The 21861-nt window shown below is 37.2% G+C and overlaps 1 protein-coding gene across 1 annotated transcript in view; it reads right to left on the bottom strand.

Moving 5' to 3' along the window:
* The window catches only part of TTC6 (tetratricopeptide repeat domain 6), a 192908-nt gene that overhangs the window by 114310 nt on the left and 56737 nt on the right, over window positions 1-21861 (bottom strand). Inside the window, exons 3-6 of the mRNA XM_024762076.1 lie at window positions 16261-16353; window positions 11281-11490; window positions 5592-5725; window positions 1072-1266 (exon numbers count right to left, since the gene is read on the bottom strand). Coding sequence (XP_024617844.1) covers window positions 1072-1266; window positions 5592-5725; window positions 11281-11490; window positions 16261-16353 — 632 coding nt within the window. The remainder of the gene's footprint in view (window positions 1-1071; window positions 1267-5591; window positions 5726-11280; window positions 11491-16260; window positions 16354-21861) is intronic.

Below are 21861 nucleotides of genomic sequence, written 5' to 3' on the forward strand. Positions count from 1 at the left end.
TTTTTTTTTTTTTGGCTGTGTCAGGTCTTAGTTGCGGCATGCGGGATCTTCATTGAGACATGCAGGATCTTTCGTTGTAGCTCGCAGGCTTCTCTCTCGTGGCGTGCGGGTTTTCTCTCTCTAGTTGCGGCACACAGGCTCCAACACACATGCACTCTGTAGTTTGCGGCACACAGGCTCTCCAGTTGAGGTGCATGAGCTCAGTAGTTGTGGCATGCGGGCTTAGTTGCCCCGCGGCATGTGGGATCTTAGTTCCCTGACCAGGGATCGAACCCGCATCCCCTGCATTGGAAGGTGGATTCTCTACCACTAGACCACCAGGGAAGTCCCACAAATCTGGATTCTAATCACTATCTAGAGATAAAACTTGGGCAGGTTACCCGATATTATAAAGCCTAAGTTTCTCCATGAATAAAATGGAAATTATGACTTCTCCCTTATGATTGAAGATTTAAACAGGAAAGATGCAAAGCACACAGCACAGTGCAAGGAATACAGTTCCTGTTAAATAAACGTTAGCCCCCTTCCCTTTTCTCCTCTCATTTGAGGATGCTATAAATTATATACTCTCCATAAAAGAATACTCACATTCTGAAGGGAAGTGAGACACAAGGAGAAATGGAAAAAGGTCCAGAGGAAATGACATTTGTACATGATCCCTGGACCCAAGCATGCCCAATGATGCTGAAATCTAAAAACTGGCTTCAACTCCCAAATCTGCGATGTTCTTAGTTGTATAAGCCTGGCAAAGTTGCTTGGTTCTTATAAGCTTCAATTTCCACATCTGTACTCCACAGAGTTGTTACAAAGAACAAATGAGATCATGTATGTGACACTCTTTGGGAACCATAAACCACTAAACTAAAGTTACCTTATACGATAGGGCATGGTTCATGTCAATAATGGCAGGAAATGAAGACACTGACCTAGACTGTGTATGTACCCGGAAGGAATGGAAAGGACCAAAACTGCTCCTTTCAGAAGCAAGTCTTCAAAAGCTAAGCCTCAAAGGCAGAAATTCTTTGGCAGTTTAAATCTAGTTTAAAACAAAATTACCAGTGGAACTCTTACCTATCTCTTTGCTCTTCATCTGTATAGCGATCATCTAAGAAAGAGGTTCCACATACTCCAAGTACAGTATTGTGGCCTTTCTTGTCAGCTGTATGATACACTTGAGAAGCCAGGCGCAAGTCAATGGGCAGCTCTTGGGCTGGGATAGTGGTGCACAGATCGTGAAGGGTCCGAGTGGAGTAGTCTCGTGGAATTCTGCCACAGAGATAAGAAAGTGGGCCTCTTTTTATCATTTTGTGCTCTTTAGACGCAAAATACATTCACAATGACAGTTTAGTTCAGGCTCTAAAAAAAGAGGTCTAAATGTTGGAGAGATCACATTTAAAACTAGTACAGTAGTTTCTAAAAAATCTAATATTACAATCTCAGGCCATTGACCAGATCTTCAGCCATATATACAATTGCCTGCTGAAGATCTCAACCTATGTATCCTACAGATATCTCAGAATCAACAGGTCTAAGAGCAAACTCATTATCATCCCACCCCACCCAAACCTCTTCTTTCCGGAACGCTGTAACTCAGTCAGTGACACCATAACCAGCAATCATTCATTACTTCTTTGCTACTCTGCACAAATGCTCGTGTCCCTGAAGAAGCACAACAATACAGTACATTATCCATTAACTAGCATCAGTGGAAACCTGGGTCTCTCTAAGTTAACGTAGCACCTTCCTTCCCACCATGCTAGAACTTGCCTCTTTCCTGCCTTTCCAAAATAGAGAGGAGGGCATGACGATCTGCTTTCTTAATCCCCGCTGTCACACTTGTCATACCATCCAATCAACAAATACTTTTTGAGCATATATTATGTACCAGACTTTGTGCTAGGCGATCCACACACATCGTCTCTAACTTCCACAATGAAACTACATGGGAGGTATTATTATCCTTATTTTGGAGCAGGCTTATTTTGCATAGGTCACAAAATTAGCGAGTGGCTACTAGGATCTACACACAATGCTGCTAACTATAAGTCAAATTCCTTTCCTATTAACGTCTATTAATGACCCCTGAGGAGAAAGTGGCCCTTAGCCAGTACTACTCCATCCCCACCTCCCTACTAAAGCTATATTCTTACATTAACCAAAAGACCTTTTCATCAAATCAAATCAAATGAACTTTAGATCTTTAGATCGTGGTCTCTGTGACCTCCAAGCTCGCAATACTGTTGACCCTTCTTGAAATTGCTCTTCCTCCATGAGCTTTTGTCAGCCTGCACTATCCCAGCTCTCCATCTACCTCTCAAGTTCAGCATAATTTGACTTAGTCACCGGTTTTTCTTTCACCATCTTCCCAACTGGTATGGGGATTTCAAGGTTGAGCTACTCTTTCCACATTAGAAAAATCATCTTCAGTGTTTCAGCTCTTTCCTCTGTGCTGAGGGCTCCCAAATCCCATGTCTGGTATCACTATCTCACCTAGATGCCTCATCTTCCAGATACAAAACATTGGGGTCATCTTTGTCTCCTCTGTCCTTCACCTGCTTATCCAATGAAAAGCTGAGCTTCTCCCTTGGACAGAGCTGTTCAGGTGTGCTCCTTCTCCCCGCTCACTTCTACCACACGCCAGTCGGAGTCCTCATCACCTCAGCTTGCAGAGCAAAGGTCTTCCAGTCGGATTGAGCACTGCACCCTTTCTCTTCCCCCTTCCATACATCCTGCAAAATTCTATCACACCGATCTTCAAATACTCCTCTCTCCAGCACAATGTTTTTTTGTTGCTTGCTGCATGCATCTAAATTCCTCTTTCTAAGCTTCAAGGCTCTTAGCATCTGGCCCTACTTCTAGCATAGAGTTTAAGAATGTAGACTCTGCAGTCAGACTTCCTCTGTTCAAATCCTGTTTAAAATTATCACTTGGCAATAAGCAAGTAATTAATTTCTTTATACCTCAGTAAGTTGAGAATAACAACGTTTGGTAAGCTGGGAATTACAACATTAGTGCATCCTGGGTAAAGTTGCTTTAAGAAAGAAAGGAATGAATGCATTTAAAACAGTGTCTCTCACATGGCAGGTGTTGTCTCCAGAACAATTCACAGGGCCAGAAAGACCTCTCAGTTCTTTAAGTTATGGATATGTTGCTTATCTTTTTGTCCATGTCTAAACACTTTCCAAACAATAACTCAAGGACAAACTTCTCTGCAAACTTTACTTTTTTTTCTTTCTTACAAATCTCTTTTCATACATTCCCCTATTCTTGTCCCACCCATTCTGACCCTTTATCTAATGGGTTAATGCAGATCCGTCCACTGACCACTCCACATACCTGGATAGAAGCATAAGTATGCTAGTATAAAGCAAAGTATAAATATAGACTTTGCATAGTATAAATATAGACTTTGGAGTTAGCTGGGCCTGGATCAGAATCCTAATTCTAACACTTGCAAACTCTATTACTGGTCTCTCTGAAGGTCTTCTGCAAAATGAGAACAAAAATTCTTAACCCTTGCCTTATAAAAATTGATAACAATAACAGTTCCTGGTCTCTGGAACTCTCAAGAAATGCCTGTTTATTTTTATTGCTGTTGTTATTTATTTGCACTGCATAACATCTAACCCATTGCTAGGCACAATATGTACATCATTGAATCACTAATAGAGAGTGGTTTATGTCATTTCCAAAACAGCATAGGGCCCCCAAAAAATACAGGACATGAAATTTGAACATGTTTAAGTGGAGGAGGAAAAGAGAGGTAAATCTAAAGCATTTGAAAATGTCTGAGACAAAGAGACATAACTCGGGGAGTGAAAATGGGTCTCCAGGAAGCCAAAGACCCCAGGCACTCAGGGTTCCTAAGAACGGACTGGGAAGAAAAAGAGGAGAGAAAAAGGTGAGTTCTGATGTCAAGCTCACCTACATCTTCATTCTATCTGGGACAGGTCCTGGCTAGTGGAATGTTCTTGAGATTACATTACAGATTTTCTTTTTTCCTTAAAAAAGCATCAGAACCAATCTGAATTCCTATGTTCCCATCATACTCTAATAATATAGATCTGCAAGTGAATCTCCCTTGGTTGAGCTAAATAACACTGTGTTTTCAAGGGATGGCTGAATTCCTAAGGAAACAATTTAATTTGGAAGCCAGTCACTGGTGAGAAAATCTAGGTTAAAAATTGATTAAGAAAAAGGAGCAGTGAATAAAAGACTTTCCAAAATTCTCTTTTATCATATAAACTTTTTAAATATCAGATTTTTATTCCTCTGCACCTCATTCTTACTTCTTTATAATGGTGATTTCTGATTTCAGTTTTAATGAATTAACACAGTAAATGAATTAACACAGTACTATATATATCAAGAAGATCTACAAATATTTTTGGCATGCTTAAGAAAGGCTGTGTGTTTTTATAGCACACTCTCCTTAAACAGGACTATTTGTCATTCTTTGAAACACTAAGACATAAAAAAGAAAAGACTCTCTCTGTGTGTGGCCACACTACTTTGCCTAATGCACTAAATGCAAGGTTTTTTAGAAAAAAAAAATCAAGAAGTTTCTGCTTCATTGATAATCTGACAGTAACTATTTATTGAAGGTAAAATACTTGTTGTCTGCTGTCACTATTTGTTTTAATACATAATCTTGCTAACTAAATGAGCTTAAAGCAATGCAGATAAGCAATGGCATGTACAGGGTCACTTAAATGCCAATTTGACTCTTTCATAAACTTTGGAATTCTTTTCCCATGAGTCTACTCTCAGCTACTAAATTGTGAGTCATATCCATTTACAAAGTTTAGGCTGGCCATAAAAAGGTTGCCTTCCATGTCCTGCACACTTTTCAGTGCCCTAAGCAACAACAAAAGCTAATAATTAAAGCTTCTTTAAGCCCCCATAAAGAGTTAAATGAAGAAGAATCTAGAATAAACCAACCCATAAAAACCTAGTGGAAAAATAAGGAGAAAATAAGTTTCAACAAGATGACTGGCAAAAGATAGACCATAAATCTAAACTGCATTTACACAGTATTATTCAAAATTATGGTTGCACCCCTGTGTAAAAAGAAACCCTATTGAAAATATGTGGGGGGATGGGAATGAAACATGAAATGATAGCAGAGAAAAATAAGGCCGTCTAAATTTCCAAATCGACTGGCCTATGGACATTTTGTGCTGGGTTGTCTTTTATTTTATCATAACAAAATTAACGAATATAATGAGCAGTTAATCCAAATCAGGCACTTCAGTGACCAAAAATATCAAATCTAACATGTTAATATTTTTATTCTAGCTATTGCTATGTCATTAAACTAAGTATATTGGTCAAAAAAAAAAAAAAAAAAGAGTAGAAAATGCCATGGGGCATGGCCAAAAAAAAAAAAAAAAAAAAGTGTGGAGTACAACATACATATCCCTAACTGTACTATCTGCCACCAACTCTTCCTGTGAGAAGGTTTAAGTTGGATCTCAACACGAATTCCTGAAACATTTAGTTTTCCTTTAAAAACACACTTTCAGGTATCAATGCTACTACTGAATAACTTCTCTTCAGACACTTAAATTTGTAAAAGTTAAGGAAGTTACTTTTTCTTAGGTAGGTTTTGATCACACAGGGGCTTTGAAACCTTTCTTTGTCTCTGTTGTGTAATTCCTAATTTACTTTTCCGCCTTCGCTTAACTTCTTTTCCTTTGATTTGCAACAATTCTGATGATTTCACCTTGGAAAAAACATAAAATGCGCCATTAAGGAAAGCTGTAGCCAAGCGTTAGATCTTTCTCTCTATTTAATGGTGCACGGTATTTTTAAACTCCTAATTTCTATGTGTATTTTATAACAGAATATAAATCCTAAAGGTGGAGTTGATATGTTCTTCTAAATTTTTTCCTAAATTCTACCATATATACCTTCATAGCAATAAAAATATTAGTACCATATTTATTCATAATATTCTATTTACTGCCTTAAAACTATTAAAGAAAAATATAAGATTTTTTTCCCTCCATAAATCTATTCTTCTTGATTGGTATTTCTAATAGAACTTACCTTTAGCTACTTAAAGTTTGGCATGACTGCTGGTTGCAAGCACAAGCCAAAATGACCTTTAATGCTTTATAGAACTATTTTGAACAATGTTTACCAATTTATGCCTCTTACAGTTTTACTGTTTTCTATTTCCACTGCTTGGGAAAAATCAAATGCATTTTTGTCTCTTAAATAATTGCCTTTTAATCATTACAGGTATTAGGAGTATTGTTTTCCTAGATTCCTTAGGAAATTTGCAGAATGCATGGCAATAGTTCATCTAAAGATATTTTTCTTTGTGGGTTGCTCTGTCCTTTTTTGAGACTAGATTTAAGGAAGAAAGCAGGGAGGTGTTCCTTGGGGAAAGCAGAGAATGACTGAGTAAATAGAAGGAGGCCAGATAAAGGGAGGTTCTTCTAAATTAGGTAGAGGGTTTGGGCTCGATGCAGTTGTAAGCAGAGAGCTATTGCAATGTCTTTGGTAAGGAAGTGATGATGAGTAAGGAAAGCTCAGAGTACGGGTATTCCGTCTCACCATCCAGTTCATGTTTGAATTTCCTCTATATTATCTCCACCAAAGGCCATCCATCCCGACTTGAACATGATCAGAAACAGAGGGCCTGGATAAATCCAAAGGTAGCCACTTTCTCTTTGAAATCTTTCCAGTTGTTAGAATTTTTGTTTGTTTATTACTGAGCCTAACAACTTTCATCCACCAGTCTCAATTCAAACATCAGGATCATACAGGAATGATCTGGTTCTCTTCCATTTGACAGACAAATATTCGAATACAGTTGACTCCCCTGGGCATTCTTTTCCCCCACATAAGCATCCCCAGTCCTTTCAACTCTACCTTACATGACGTGGTTTTGAAATACTCTTGTCATCCTGAGCACTCTCTTCCAGTCTCCAATTTGTCAGTGTCTCTCCTGGGGTTGGACACCCAGATCTGAACACAATATTTGAGGTGCGATGTGATCAGATCCACCAGGAGAAAGATGATCCTCTTTTATGGTAATCATCAATCAATGCAAAGTACGATTGCACATGTCTTCCTATCACAAACCTAAATTATAACTTAGAACCGTGAAGTCTTGTCCACATTTGCTCTAAGTCATGCCATCCCATATCTGTGCACTTAGTTTGTGGAACCAAAGAAAGAACCATACATACATTTATCCCAATTAAATTTCACCTGAGGTCTGACCAAGCAAATCTTACCAGTCACATTTTGGACATTACCTGCAAATCCAATCAGTAAATCTTCCATATTCTCAACCAAATTATCAGAAAATAAGCTGAATTGGACACAGCCCTATAACAGTCCACTAGGGACTTTCATGACTAATTGTCCTTTGCATAACTAGTTATAAATCCACCTGGCAGTTCACCCGATTGTAATCTTGTCTACAAAATTGTCATCAGGAGGCTTTCATAAATGGATTGCTGAAATCCAAAAGATAATAACAATAACTAATATTTATTAAGTTTTCTGGTATGCCAGGCTCTTCCCCATGATACTCGTGTGTTGACCCCCAGGTCTGACACTCTTCTTATGTTCGTTCTAGTAATTCTCAAAAAAGTAAATAAATAATAAGGTTGGTCTTCCATGGCTTGCCCTTAGGGAACCCATGCTGGCTCCAGGTGATTACTCCTTCCTTTTATAAGGGTTCAAACACAATTATTTTAATGATTCATTTAATCATTCCAGAGTTTTGTCCAAGGTCAGTGCACACCTTACAGAAACCATAACTCTTACTCTTAAAAGAAAAAATAAAACTCAGATTTGCAGGGCTTCCCTGGTGGCGCAGTGGTTGAGAGTCCGCCTGCCGATGCAGGGGACGTGGGTTCGTGCCCCGGTCCGGGAAGATCCCACATGCCGCGGAGTGGCTGGGCCTGTGAGCCATGGCCGCTGGGCCTGCACGTCCGGAGCCTGTGCTCCGCAACAGGAGAGGCCACAGCGGTGAGAGGCCTGCGTACCGCAAAAAAAAAACCCAACTCAGATTTGCAGTTGCCAGTCTCCAGGCTCCTAGCACCTCTCCCATGGCAGCAGCTCCTCAAAGCCGCTGCTGACAGGGGCACAGCAGGCTTAAACCTATCTATCTGAGCCAACAGGATCAGATATCTAAGCTAACTCTTAAAATCTTTTACCAATCTCGGGCTTCAAGTTTCTTTTTTCAATTCTTTTCTCTTCTTTCTAAACTAAGGATCATCCTCCTTGTCAGATTTAAGAGAAGCAAAGTACCATTTTATCAGCTTCCCTTTCTCTTTGTCATAGTTCTGTTTATTTAAAACCTCAACCTTTCTCCAAAAATAAATTAAGACCACTCTGTCATCCGTTGTCATCACACTATTCATCCATAATGACAGGGTTATCCTTCCTTTTTTCTCTCTTTGCTCCAAAACTAACACCAAAAAATACTTTCTTATTCTTCGCATTATTCACAGGCCTCAACCCATTTTGGATCTTAGCTCTCCTGATATAATTGTTATAGCCACATGCCACTTTATGTTTATCTATGGATATGTGTTTCTTCTTTCATCTTCTGTATACTTTTAAAACTCTGAATGCAATAGATCACTCAAAATTGTTTTATGAAAACTTGCGGGGTTGGGGGGGGCGGGTTTGGGGTATCCCACATCTCTGAAACTTCCTTCTACTTAGAATCTCAGGACATGTGCTAGTTATATATATTTTTTTACAGACTTTTTCCCTCCTAAAATGCTCAACAATCCTCTCATCGGTTCTTCTGTCAGTCATTTCTTCACAGAGTCGCTATTATCTAATTTCTCCTTTTGTTGGTCATGACTTAGACCAGAGACCTAATAACCTTTATCATACTAATGAGCTTCTAAGGATAGAAATGGTCAATAAAGTAACAACTGATTAAATTCTCTACTTTTTTTGCTGAATGAGACTGTCTGGCATGTATCTGAGCAGTGAAAGTCCTGCATTTCTCCTTTATCACACTTCTCTGAGTGATATCAGAAGAAGTTTTCTTGTCCCCCCAGTCTGGCCTGGCTTGCTGGAGTATACTGTTCCTCGTTCCTGTGCCAGAGATGCTAGAGACTAATATTATGGCCTCAAATGTCCAAACAGGGTAAAGCTCACGGATAATGACTGATCTTGAGATGTTACCACAAATAAAAGAAATCCAAGGTGAAGATTTGGTGGGATGAGTCAGCAAACTTCCAGCACTATTTTCTCTGGCATTTCGGATGTGTCCCACAATATCCCACAACTATAAACCATAAAGTCTTATCAGACATTCTCTTCTCCTCCTTTTGAAACGCTTCTGGTTTCAGTTTAGAATCCTCTTAATCTGTTCTCTAAGTCTCTCTCATCAAACCATTCCCCCTAGTTAAGTGAGGAACACTCCATCCATAGTCATTTTTGCCACTGTGAGTCTTGTACTTAACCAGATACCTGTTCATTGTTGTTATAAAAGGGCAGTGCTGCAAAGCAGCAAAGAGTGAAAGATCCAGAATTAGACCACCTCAGTTCAAGTCCTGACTCTACAACTTAGCCATACGGTTGTACCTGTGCAAATTAGTTATCTTCTTCATGACTCATATTTTTTAACTATAAAATGAGAGTAATAATAGGGCTGTTATCAGGGGGAAAAAAAAGATAACATATGTAAAATACTTAGCAAAGTGGCTGAAACGTGGTAAGCACTCAATAAATTCTAGTTACCTTAGGAAATGACTGTTTTTAGCAAAAATAAATAATTTTGCATATTTCTTAATAATATTTAATATCAGCCACAGCAAACCAAAAGAATGAACATTATGGGACTTTTTCAATGAGGGATTCAAATTCCTGACAGGCCATTGTGGTTAAATCACTGTCCAGAAAATCCATTTCCTTCTTTGACACATTTAGTAGCTAACCATTTGCCCCTCATTTTATTTCCAAAGTCCCAATGCTCAGGTAGGAGAATAGATAAAAACACTACCTGTACCCACAAACCTAACACTCTTTCAAGATGCCATTGTTTTAAAAGATGCCTTCTAAGTTCTCCACACCTAGAAGGTGTCAGCCTAACACACAGGCTGCACCTGCAGTAGTTAGCAATGAGTGGGGTTACTCAGCCTTGGCAAGTTTCACTTCATACCCCAAATGTGAGCTTTAGGAAGACAGCATGACTTCTGATGGAGTCATTCACCAATCACAGCATAAGTCCCTTCCCCCGACAGCAGTGGTTACTTGTGGATCTTCCTTATGATCTATTATTGCAGGAAGATCCGTATGCTAGTGTCATGCAGGATGAACCTAAGAAAGTAGGACTTGAGAAATGAATAAAAACCAGGAGGCAACTGTACTAATCCAGACATAAGGTCAACTGTAAAATGAAGAAAAAAATTATAAGCAATAATATTTACGAGGAATCTAGGCCTTGGAGGCTGATTATTTTGTGAGAGGCAAGAAAACAATAAGGTCATGGATAAATCTAAGGTTTCAGAGTTGGGATTTTGGGGCAAAAGTTGAAGAACTGTTAATGGCTAGTTCACTTGGGCGAAGCACAGTAGTAGGACCATGGTCATTGGTGGGGAGAGGGAAACCCAGAAGGAGAGGGACTGACTAGAAAAGTTGTTTACGCAAGAAGGGGTATCCATCTAAATGTGTCAGAATAGACTGCTGGAGATAATACCAAGATAGTAAGCTGTGGTTCAGGAAAAAGTGGCTTTTTAAAAAATCCTAATAATAATATATCTATTTTTAAATAAACTCATTTATTCAAGTCAAAAAGTGACTCAAATTAAAGAAATGTACTAAGTAAATAATAGTAAGGCAATATACAAATATGGTAAAATTATGAAAATTATGCATAAATAAAGTGGAATAAAATTATAAATAAAATAAAATTCTCACAGTAGGAAAAAACTCAGGGAGTAGGATAAACCTAAATGGGGCAAAGGCTACAAAGTTCACCCAGTCCAGGTCCCTGGGCTACAGGTTCCTGACTCTCAAGATGGTAAAAGGAAGACTCTTGGTCAATTTCTGAAAGCCCTGCGGTTCCCTCACTCCTTAAAAATCTTTATTCTCTCCCCAGAGTTGCAATTAGGTTTGAGACTAAAATCTCTGAGAAAACAGAAGTCCCCTTCTCCCAAATGAGCAGCTTTCACATATAAGGTCCTTTTTTCAGGGTGAACCCTCCCACAGGCCTTGGCCCTTTCTGGGCCATATCTTCACACCTACACATCCTCATCTTTCATAACTCTGTTTCCAACATAAGTAGTGTTTTACCTTTAAAGACAGCTGCTTGGTTGTTTTTGAATCACCAGTGGGCTGTTCACCTTCCAAAGGTTTACTTGATTCATCTGCTGACTGAATTTCCAAAGTTTCCTGAGGCTTAAATAATATGCTTTCTGCATCTGAGACTCCCCGTTCCGATACGTCCTCTTGTTCAATCTGGAAAGTACTTGATACAGCTTCAGGAAGCTTCTCAAGCACATTCTGTTGGGAAACGTAAATGTACAAATACGCTCTTTTTATTGGTCCTTCCAAAGTTTTAAGTTATGCAATGTTTTCTCTCTGACAACAAATGACTATGAAAATGCGTGACTGAAATTAAGCAGAGGTAGTAAGTGAAGATTTAGAAAAAGAAACTCAAATTGACTTAAGAAAAACATGAAGCGTAGCAAATTATTTTCCTTGGCCCTTGTCTCAGAAAATACTGCTACCCCCCTGTATTATGCAACAACTCTAAGGAAATAACAAGACTCTAATCTTACCCTGATTCTCACCCACACTCACACAGAATCAAGGCCCACTGAAATATATGACCTCTGCCCAACCTGAGGTTCTTTGGTCCTAAGCAATGAGATGCCTGCTAGCCAAATGTTCTTCCAGAAGCATGACTTCAGTCCCTCAGAGAAGAGCTGACACAGAGGCCCCAAGAAGACCACCCAGACACCCCAGCTCCATGCCAAGCCCTAATGAAAAATTCTCACAAAATATCACCCCTACACCTGTTTTGTGTTTCTTAAAAAGGTCTCACTGACGGGCTTCCCTGGTGGCGCAGTGGTTGAGAGTCCGCCTGCTGATGCAGGGGACACAGGTTCGTGCCCCGGTCCGGGAAGATCCCACATGCCGCGGAGCGGCTGGGCCTGTGAGCCATGGCTGCTGAGCCTGCGCATCCAGAGCCTGTGCTCGGCAATGGGAGAGGAGCATCTCACAAGAGTGAGAGGCCCGCGTACCGCAGAAAAAAAAAAAAAGGTCTCACTGACTTAATGTGCATCTCACCAAGCCTTTAAGAAAGTATCTTTATAGACATATTTTGGGTATTACCCAATTTTAAACCAAGATTATTTGGGATTATGAGCACTGCCTCAAATTAAGAGATGAGAAAACCAGTCTGATTTACATAGAATCTGAACTTTATAGAATGACTTGAAAATGCAATTGTATCACTTTTCTCTCTGGCACACTCATTTGCTAATAAGTAAAATAAAAGGTAAAGATGGCATATAGTAGTTCCAAATACTATTTAAGTTTCTTTATTATGTAGGAAAGGATGGCTAAACCAAGAAATATACTTTTGTAAAACATAACTTTAATCTAGAGCTCGTGTTTTTATAAAGCTACTCAATGGTGCTGGGGAAAGAGTAAGAGCTTTGTAACTAGACAGGACTTAAAACAAATCCTGGATGTGTCTTATCAATAGATGTGTAATCTTGGTCAAGTTACTTTAACCCTTTTTAGTCTCATTTTCCTCATTGGTAAAAAAGGGGTTAAAAAAAGTCCTTCCATAAAATGGCAGAATAGCTACACAAGGGTAACATGTGTTATGAGCCTATATTGTGTACCTATGACAAACTCATTCATTTTATGTTCCATAGCTTTTGGAACTGTTCATCACTCCCTTTCTTTTGACCTCGTCTGCTCCTGGCTTCCTCAACACACTCTACCAGGGTCTAGCTGGGGAGACTGAATAGATGAAGGTTCCACCCTTCAAAAGCTTGAGAGGGAAAGGGTAATCCTCCAGCTTCAACTGACCCTCTCAGAACTCTGCCAGCCTCGCCTACCCAGAAAGCCATTAGTGATCTTATCACTACCCTGTGGCCTGTTCTATTTTAGCATATATCACACTATATTACATTCGTCTAAGTAATCATCACTATAATTGTCAACATATATGAGCATTACCTCATTTAATTTTAATCTTCACCACTACTCCATGAAGTAGAGGAACTCTTTGTAATCCCATTTTATGGATGAAGAAACTGAGGCTTAGTTAAGTAACCTGCCCAAGGTCATACTGAGACTAAGTAGCAGGACAGTGTTTGAACCTAAACAACCTGAATCCAAATTGTACTCTCTTACCCTTTTTTTAGCCCACACAGTAGACTACTGGTTCTCAAAATGTGCTCCACAGACTCCTGACAGTTTAGGCCCTTTCAGGGGATCTACAATGTCAGAATTATTTTCATAATAATATTAAGGCTTATTTTCCTTTTTCACTGTGTTGACATTTACATTGATGATGAAAAAGTACCGAGGAGTAAAACAGTGAGTCAATACTTTTCAAGTAATTAACACATGAGGTACAAAATCATGCAGGGGGTTAAAGGTCTGTTCAAGGAGCAAGGTAGATCAATTAATTTTAAAGTAATGATACACAATAAGTTCATTTATCTGGTTTCAGATTCTCCACTGCAACTAATCTTTAAGAAACTATCACTTGTGGAGTTTTGGTGTATTAACAAAGATGACCATCCATAACTTGTAAAAAAGAAGGTTATTAAAATGAGTCCCTTCTAATCTGTATCAGACTAGACTTACTTAATATACTTCAACCAAAAGAACACATACAACAGATTGAATGCAAAAGCAGATATGAGAATCTAGCTCTCTACTAAACCAGATATTAAAGACATTTGCAAAAAGTGTGAGACAGTCCTACTCTTCTCACTGAATTGTTTTGTTTTGCACATTATCTTTTCCTAAAAATATGTTTTATGTTAATGCGTAACAGGCTGGTTATTATTTTAAATGAATGAATAAATAATTTCTGTTTTTCTCAGGTTCAGTTTCTAGTATGGTAAATATTGGTTGATTGAATCCACACAAACAAAAACTCCTTTGGGTCCTTAAAATATTTTTTAAGGGTTTAAAGCCATCCTAAGACCAAAAATTTTGAGTACTTCAAAACCTTCAAGTTTGAGAATTCCTTAAAAAAGAAATTGTGTCTCACCTGTCTTTTATACCTCAAGCACTTAGAACATTGTAGAACTTGTGCAATTATTTGTGAATGAATGAAAGGAAATTACATACATTTTTTCTCTACTATGTAATTAGTCTCTATTTAGAATATTTATTAAACAGTATTGTACTTTGTCTCTTTATATACTGGTCTACTCTATACAATGAGTTCCTCAAGCGCAAGAGCTGTATTTTCTATCTTTGTATCAACCATGTCTAAAACAATGCTCACCACATCATAGGAAAAGGAATGAATGAATTCTTTGATTTTTTTGATAAGTATGAAAGGAAATCATTCTCCATGATGATTCGAAAACAATTATATTTAAAATGGTGGGTACTTGGAAAGATATTGCATTAAGAATGTTCTTATTTAAAAGAAAATAAATTACATCAAAGAACTAAGAGCACTCTGGCCTGTGGCACTGAGAATGCTCACAGCTGAGGCTGCCATGCTTTAACGGTAGGGTGCCTGGTACCACTTAGAAAGAGCAGGCCCTCTCCAGATGGGTGCTTGCTGGCCACTGCTGCACAGACAAAATCTCAGTCCAGGAAGCATCTACAAGTCTAAGGGATAGGTACAATGAACAGATAGAGTTCTGTTCTCTGGCACAGAGCAGGTACCCCAAAAATGTGTTTGGAATTAAAGATACCACAGAGGAGCTTTTTTACCATGGCCAGGTATCAGCTTAAAAGGTATTATACCTCTAAAGAAGTGGGAAGCTTCTTCTTAAAAAGCCAGTGACCAGAAGAGGTCCAGTAATTGCTTGTAAATGTCAAAGCTGAGGGTATGGTTCCTACAGAATTACAAAGCAGTTAATATTTTTGCTTAAATGTTTATTCCAAATAATCGAGATGATGCATAAGCTAGGTGTCTGATAATTGGCCTTTTTCATAGTTTCCTTCAAAATGGAATAATCTTTTCTTAATACTTCATATGAATATTCAGTGAATGGTATTAAGTCAAGTTTATCCTACTAATGAAGATTTCTATTTTTCTGAACCTAACTGATCTTGTATTATCAGTTTACTATACCTATTAGAATCTTACAGTTCAGAGGTTTTGATATCTACCTGTAAATGGTGTCACCTAGAGGCAGCTACCCTAGATATCAGTTTTAAGCCCATAGCATATGTGGTAAGGCTTCAAAATTGATTTATCCACATATTGTACCATATATCCTGGGTCTTGAGACAGATGATGAAAATACAGAGGATAAAAATACATGATCTCAACCCAGAAGCATCTCAAACTCTAGTAGTCAACCATTTGTAGTAACTCTAACATTACAGGATCCATGATTTTTGTGAAAAGAAAAGACTCAATACATTTTCTAAACATGATATATTATCCTAAAACTGAATTGTGATCTGAATTTTTATGTGTGTGGAATCATATTTTCAGGAAATAAAGGAGCTTGTTATTTAATATCATTTTACAAATCCTTTGTAAAAGACGGATCATCGTGCCATCATTTGTTTTATGTAAATGTGGATTTCTACACACGGGGAGGCACTTCCCATTCACAAAGAATGTGCTCCAGATTGCTTTGAATCCCATAAGTATTTTGCCAGTGATGGATGAAAAAGAAGTTCTACTTCTGAAACAAACTTCTGTCACCAAGTGTCCATATTTCTCTACAAAATATGCCCCTTGTCAATGCTTTTCAGAATTCTTCTAGGTAAATAAAGAATAAGGTGATGCTTTCTTAGAAGCTAATAATTTTTAATTAATTCTCCAGCTACCTTCTAGATCTAAATGTCTTTAGACGAGAATTGTTAAAATCTTTTCCTTCGGAAATGAGTTTTGGGCCTTAGCTCCGAAGGTCTATGATAGGCAGCAATGGTGAGCCATAATAGCCAAGACTCAATGTGGTATTAGATTAGATGTGCTTAGAGTTAAACACGCCTCTAAAATAAGTCAGAGGAGAATTTTTTTAACTCTCTAGATAAACATTCAAGCAACAGAAGCAGACTATTACTTCAATATAGGCAAGGAGGATTTTTTATTAAAGACTTTACCATTTGAGGTTCCTTAATACTTATCTGCAGTCCTTGCTCTGCTTGCACTTGCGGTGTTTTTGGCCAGTACACTTTTCCCATTAAAGAAATATCCTTGAAGGAGAAAAAGAAAACAATTAAAATAATGTCAATTTTAAAAATCACTGAGACATATTCTTCAATGCAGTAAAATGCTAGTCAATATGATGCAGTAAGTGAGAAATATAGAACAAAAGATACAATAAAAAATTGTGCCTATCGTTCCAATTTTAAGGCTTTTTAAATTACTGGGCTCTATAGATATATCATCAGATTTAATAAGACAATTAGGTAGTATTAAATCAGATACCATAAAATGCTGCTTTTAAATGGCTGCGCAAGAAAGATAAAACCTAAAGTAAAATTTAATCTAACCAAGAGCGAGAAGGAATATAAATATACTTTAAATGCTAATGGAGGGGACTTCCCTGGTGGTCCAGTGGTTAAGACTCTGTGCTCCCAATGCAGGGGGCCCGGGTTCGATCCCTGGTCAGGGAAATAGATCCCACATGCCACAACTAAGAGCCTGCATGCCACAACTAAAGGAGCCTACATGCCACAACTAAAGATGCCACAGGCCAAAACGAAGATCCCGCACGCGGCAACAAACTGCATGCCGCAACTAGACCCAGCACACCCAAATAAATAAATAAATAAATAAATAAATATTTTTTTTTAATGTTAATGGGTAGAACTGTTAGTGTCATTTTTATCATTACTAATGCTAATTGCTATGATATATCCTCAACTCAGTTGCAGTGGTAAAAAGATAGTGCACTACAGTGTCCAATAATGAACAGGAATAAAGAGACGCAGCTCCTGCCCAAATTGTAATGTCACAGACCTGACAGCAACAGGCAAGTTATCTTGCTTCCCTTTACCTCAGTTTTATCATCCTTAAAATGGATGCTCATGACTTTTTAAGGTTCCTTTCTCCTCTAGCCTTTTAGTAATGTCAGTAGCAAAATATAAGCATTCCTTGTACTTTAAAATACTGCTTTTCTAACTTTGCTTAATTAAAAAGATTCAACTGAGGTTACTAGCTTCTACTTCTGCTCACTTGTCAAAAATAACTATAAAACTAGACAAAATATAACGACAACTCTTTTAGGGTTGGACAACAGGCAGTGCAAGACTATAATGACTAAGAGAATGGAAAAAAAAAAGGCTAAGAGCTAAATCACCACAGATTTCTCCCTTACACAATTTCCAGACCACAGCACAAGGAGAGAGAAATCACACAGAGCACAGGTATCTCACTGAGTGAAAGAGACAGAAATTAGAGTAAGGAAAAGACAAAGAGCGTAGAATTTGTAGGGCACATTATGGGGAGGAGGGAGCTGCATAGAGAAAGAGCTCCAGAAATCTGCATAGAATCCTTGAGTCTTTGGCTGAACACCAATCTGCTTGTACAATGGTGAAACCCATGAGGCCAAACAAAGAAAAACTGGCGGGGGAAAAAAAGCAACTACCAAAGAACCGAAGCCACAATTCCCAGAGCTCACACAGTGCTAGGAGTCATTAGATCTCCCACCAGACATTCTTAATACATGGTATTGGGTTGGCCAAAAAGTTTGTTTGGGTTTTTCCGTAAGATCTTATGGAAAAAACCGAATGAACTTTTTGGCCAACCCAATACATTCATTACAAACCTCAGACGGATCATACATTAGTCCTAGAATAACAGGTTCTCTGGACATTGACAATACTTTAAAATAATACTTAAAAAGATCAAGCTGATCTTCAAGTAGCTTAACTGCCTAACAGAACAAACTCTGACCCTTTGTAAAGGAAGACAACAAAATCCAGTACTCTACAACGTAAAATCTGCAATGTTCAGCACCTAATCAAAGTTACTAGTCATATGAAGAGGCATGAGTATGTAACACATAACCAGAAGAAAAAAAACAGAAAAAGACCCAGAAATAGCAGAGACATTGGAATTAAGAAATAAGGATCTTCTAACATAAATATTATAAATTTCAAAGATGTAAACATAATGAGGAGCAAATGTAAGATAAAAAACAGAATCAAATGGAATGTCCAGATAAAATGTCCACTATCTGAAATAAAAATTTCACTGAGTGGCATAAATATCAGAGAAAACACTGCAGAAGAAAAGATCATTTAAAGACATAGCAATAGAAACCATACAAAATAAATCACCTAGAGAAATAAAAATTGAAACAAAATTAACAGTCAAACTGACATATATTTAATTAGAGTCGCAGAAAGGAGGGTGTGAAGAGAGCAGAAAATATTTGTACAAAAAATAGCCAACATTTTTCTAAATTTGATAACAACTGTAAACCCCTGGTGCAAAAAGCTCCATGAACCACAAGCAAAAACACACAAAGAACACTGCACCAAGCACATTATAATCAAAATGAAAAGAAAAAAACAACAGTAATACAGGAAAAAATCTTAGTAGCATCCAGAGAAACAATAAGTACAAAGACATAAAGAATTACTGGCAACTAATTACCACAAATTAATACTGCAGGTTTCGTGTCAGAACAGTGCAAGACAGGAGACAATAAAGCAACATATTTAGAGTACCTGTACTGAAAGAAAACAACTGTCCACATAGAATACCATATCCAGAAAAAATATCTTTTAAAACTGAAGGTGAAACACTTTTGTAGCAAACACAAGGTGAAAAATTTATTGCCATCAAACTTGCCCTACAAAAAATGTTAAAGGAAATTCTTCAAGCAGAAGGAGTAAAACTTGAATGCACACAATGAAAATAAATGATAAAATGATTTTAAAAGTGGGTAAATAAAAAAGACTTTTTCCCTTTTTGAAGTTTTTAAAAATATAACAGACTGTTTAAATTAAAAATGATATATTTTGAGATTTATAACTTGTATAGATATGAAGTATACACAAATGAGATAACAGAAGAAGGGAAAAAGAAGTATACGGCTATAAGTTTCTTATACTATATATGATTTACTGGGATAAGTTAAAATATGCATATTGTAAACCCCATAGCACTCACTAAAACAATAAAACAAAAAGGTAAATAAGCTAACAGTATGAAATAGCATGAAATGCTAAAAATTAATCAAAAGAAGGCAGGTAGAGAGGAAAAAGGGGGCAAAGAACAAATGTGACAAATAGAAAGCAAATAGCAAGATATAAATACAAACCCAACCATATCAATACTTGCATGTAAATGGTGCTAACCACTCCAATTAAAAGACAAAGATTGTCACACTGCAGAAAAAACAAAATCCTACTATATAATTGCTATGGGAAACCTACTTTAAGTATAAAGACACAAATAGGTTAAAAGTAAAAGGATGAAGGAAAATATAACATGCAAACACTAGCGTAAGAAAACTGGCATGGCTATATTAACATCAGACAAGGCAGACTCCAAAACATGAAGTATTAGAAGGAAAAATCGGATCACTGCATAATAAAAAAAAAAGAGTCAAGTGCCTCAGAAGACATATAGTATGCACTGATGACAAAGCTACAAAGGGCATAAAACAAAAACTAAAAGAACTGAAAACAGAAGCAGAAGAATTCACTATTATAGTTAGATATTTCAAACAAAGACTATCTGGCTCCAGAGACTACACTTTTTACAAATATAAAAACTAAACAACCATTGTAAAACAATTATACCCCAATAAAGATGTTTAAAAATAAATAAATAAATAAATAAAAAATAAAAAAAAAAATAAAAACTAAACAGCTAATTTTAAATGTGAAATCCTACAAAAAGTTCTTCACCACCTTTTAGCTTTATAAATACATCATTAAAGTATAAAAACATGACAACAATGAACACCAAATTCAGGATATTGTTCACATCTGAGGTGGAAGAGAATTACTGGAAAGAGGTACACAGGGGGCCTCTACTTTACTTGTAATTTTCTATTTATTTAAACAATCTGAAGTGAATATGGTAAAAAAAAAGAAATAAATTTTGAAAAATCTGAGTGAAGAGTATGTGTTCTACAATTGAAATATATCATGATTAAAAAAGATATTTCTCCACATATTAATGTAGGTAACATAAAAATGTCAAAAATGGATAAAAACATCTTAATAAAGAAACCTACAGCTTACATCACTTGTAAACATAAATGCAAAAATCCCCAACTAAAATATTTGCAAATCTAATCAGCATATTTAGAAACAATGCATCTTGACAAAGGAAATTTTTCCCCAAAATGGACGGATAACTCATTGCCAATTTATGAGATTAACAGATTAACATGGAAATTCATATGATCCTTTCAATAATTGCTTACAAAAATCATCAATAAAATTCAACGAAAAAAAAAAAAATTCAACCAATTTCTGAGTTAAAAGTAACTAGAAATATACTAATTAGACCATATATTTGGTGGAAAAAAGAAAATCAATTGAAAAACTATCAGACCAGAGTAGAGGTAAAAGGCATGTCTAACAAATTCAACAAATGAAATTTCACACCAGCAATAACTGGTTAAGATCCCATTCTCAAAATAAAAGTTAGCTGTTAATATAAGCAATGAAATGAATGAATCTCAAAACCATTGTGTTGAGCACAAAAGGCCAGGTTAAAAGGGCATCAAAATGGCCAAAAATAGCCTCTCCAAACTACCCAATAAAATAAGTATGAAGACAAAAATACATGAAAATTTAAAGTATTTGTCTAATAAGTCCAATGTCCTTCTTCAATGACAGTTTCTATTAATTTTTTTCTGTGTCTGGGCCATATTTTCTTGTTTATCTCTGTGCCTCATAATTTATTGTTGAAAGACTTATAGTAACCTAAGGAGCACTTGTTCATCAAAGACTAATGAATCTCAGTAAGAACAATTAGTTTTTTACTGTTGTAACTTTCTATTCCCATACTCTTCTGTCCAGCTCAGCTGTAGCCTTGAAAAAGAAAGATAACAATAAAATAAATATTTTAGTGGCTAGGCCATATAAATGTGTAGTTTGATTGTTCTGAGTCAGTTTCAGCCTATCAGTAGTGATGCTATCACCTAGAAATGCTTGTGAGCATTCAACTGGGCTCATACTATTTGTGTCAAGCCCCCACAGACATTTCTCTGACTGGAGGCACCATTATGATTGCAAGGTATACCTCAGCAAAACCATCTGGGAACTTTGAAAAGTCAGGCTTATTATTTATGAGTCCTGAAAGATACACAGCATACCTGGGGCCACACAGTGAGATCACAGGCAGATAGAGAGAGGCAGGTGAGGGGAGAATGGACCTGGGGTTCTGACTTTATTAGTATAAAGGGTGGGGTGCCCAGGGTTTTACAGGTTCACTCACTATTGATGAATTTAAAACATAAGGGTGGGAATCAAAGTGTTCAATCAAGCAGTCAGTTATCTAGATCAACCAGAGATTTCCAAAAGGGGAAATTTCATGGGTGAGGCGGTCTGGCTCTTAATCTAGTTGTGTAGCTGGCAATGTGTTTATTCAAGATGGATGTCTTTGAATTGGATGCCTCAGGAATCAAAAGTTTAATGTTAGGCAATTACATTAAAATCAAAAAAGCTAATTGTCAGGCGCTTACACTGCACTGAAGTACATACCAATGGCTGTGCACATGCTCAGAAAAG

The sequence above is a fragment of the Neophocaena asiaeorientalis genome, unplaced genomic scaffold (genome assembly GCF_003031525.2).
Source record: "Neophocaena asiaeorientalis asiaeorientalis breed wild unplaced genomic scaffold, Neophocaena_asiaeorientalis_V1.1 scaffold190, whole genome shotgun sequence".
NCBI lineage: Eukaryota > Metazoa > Chordata > Mammalia > Artiodactyla > Phocoenidae > Neophocaena > Neophocaena asiaeorientalis.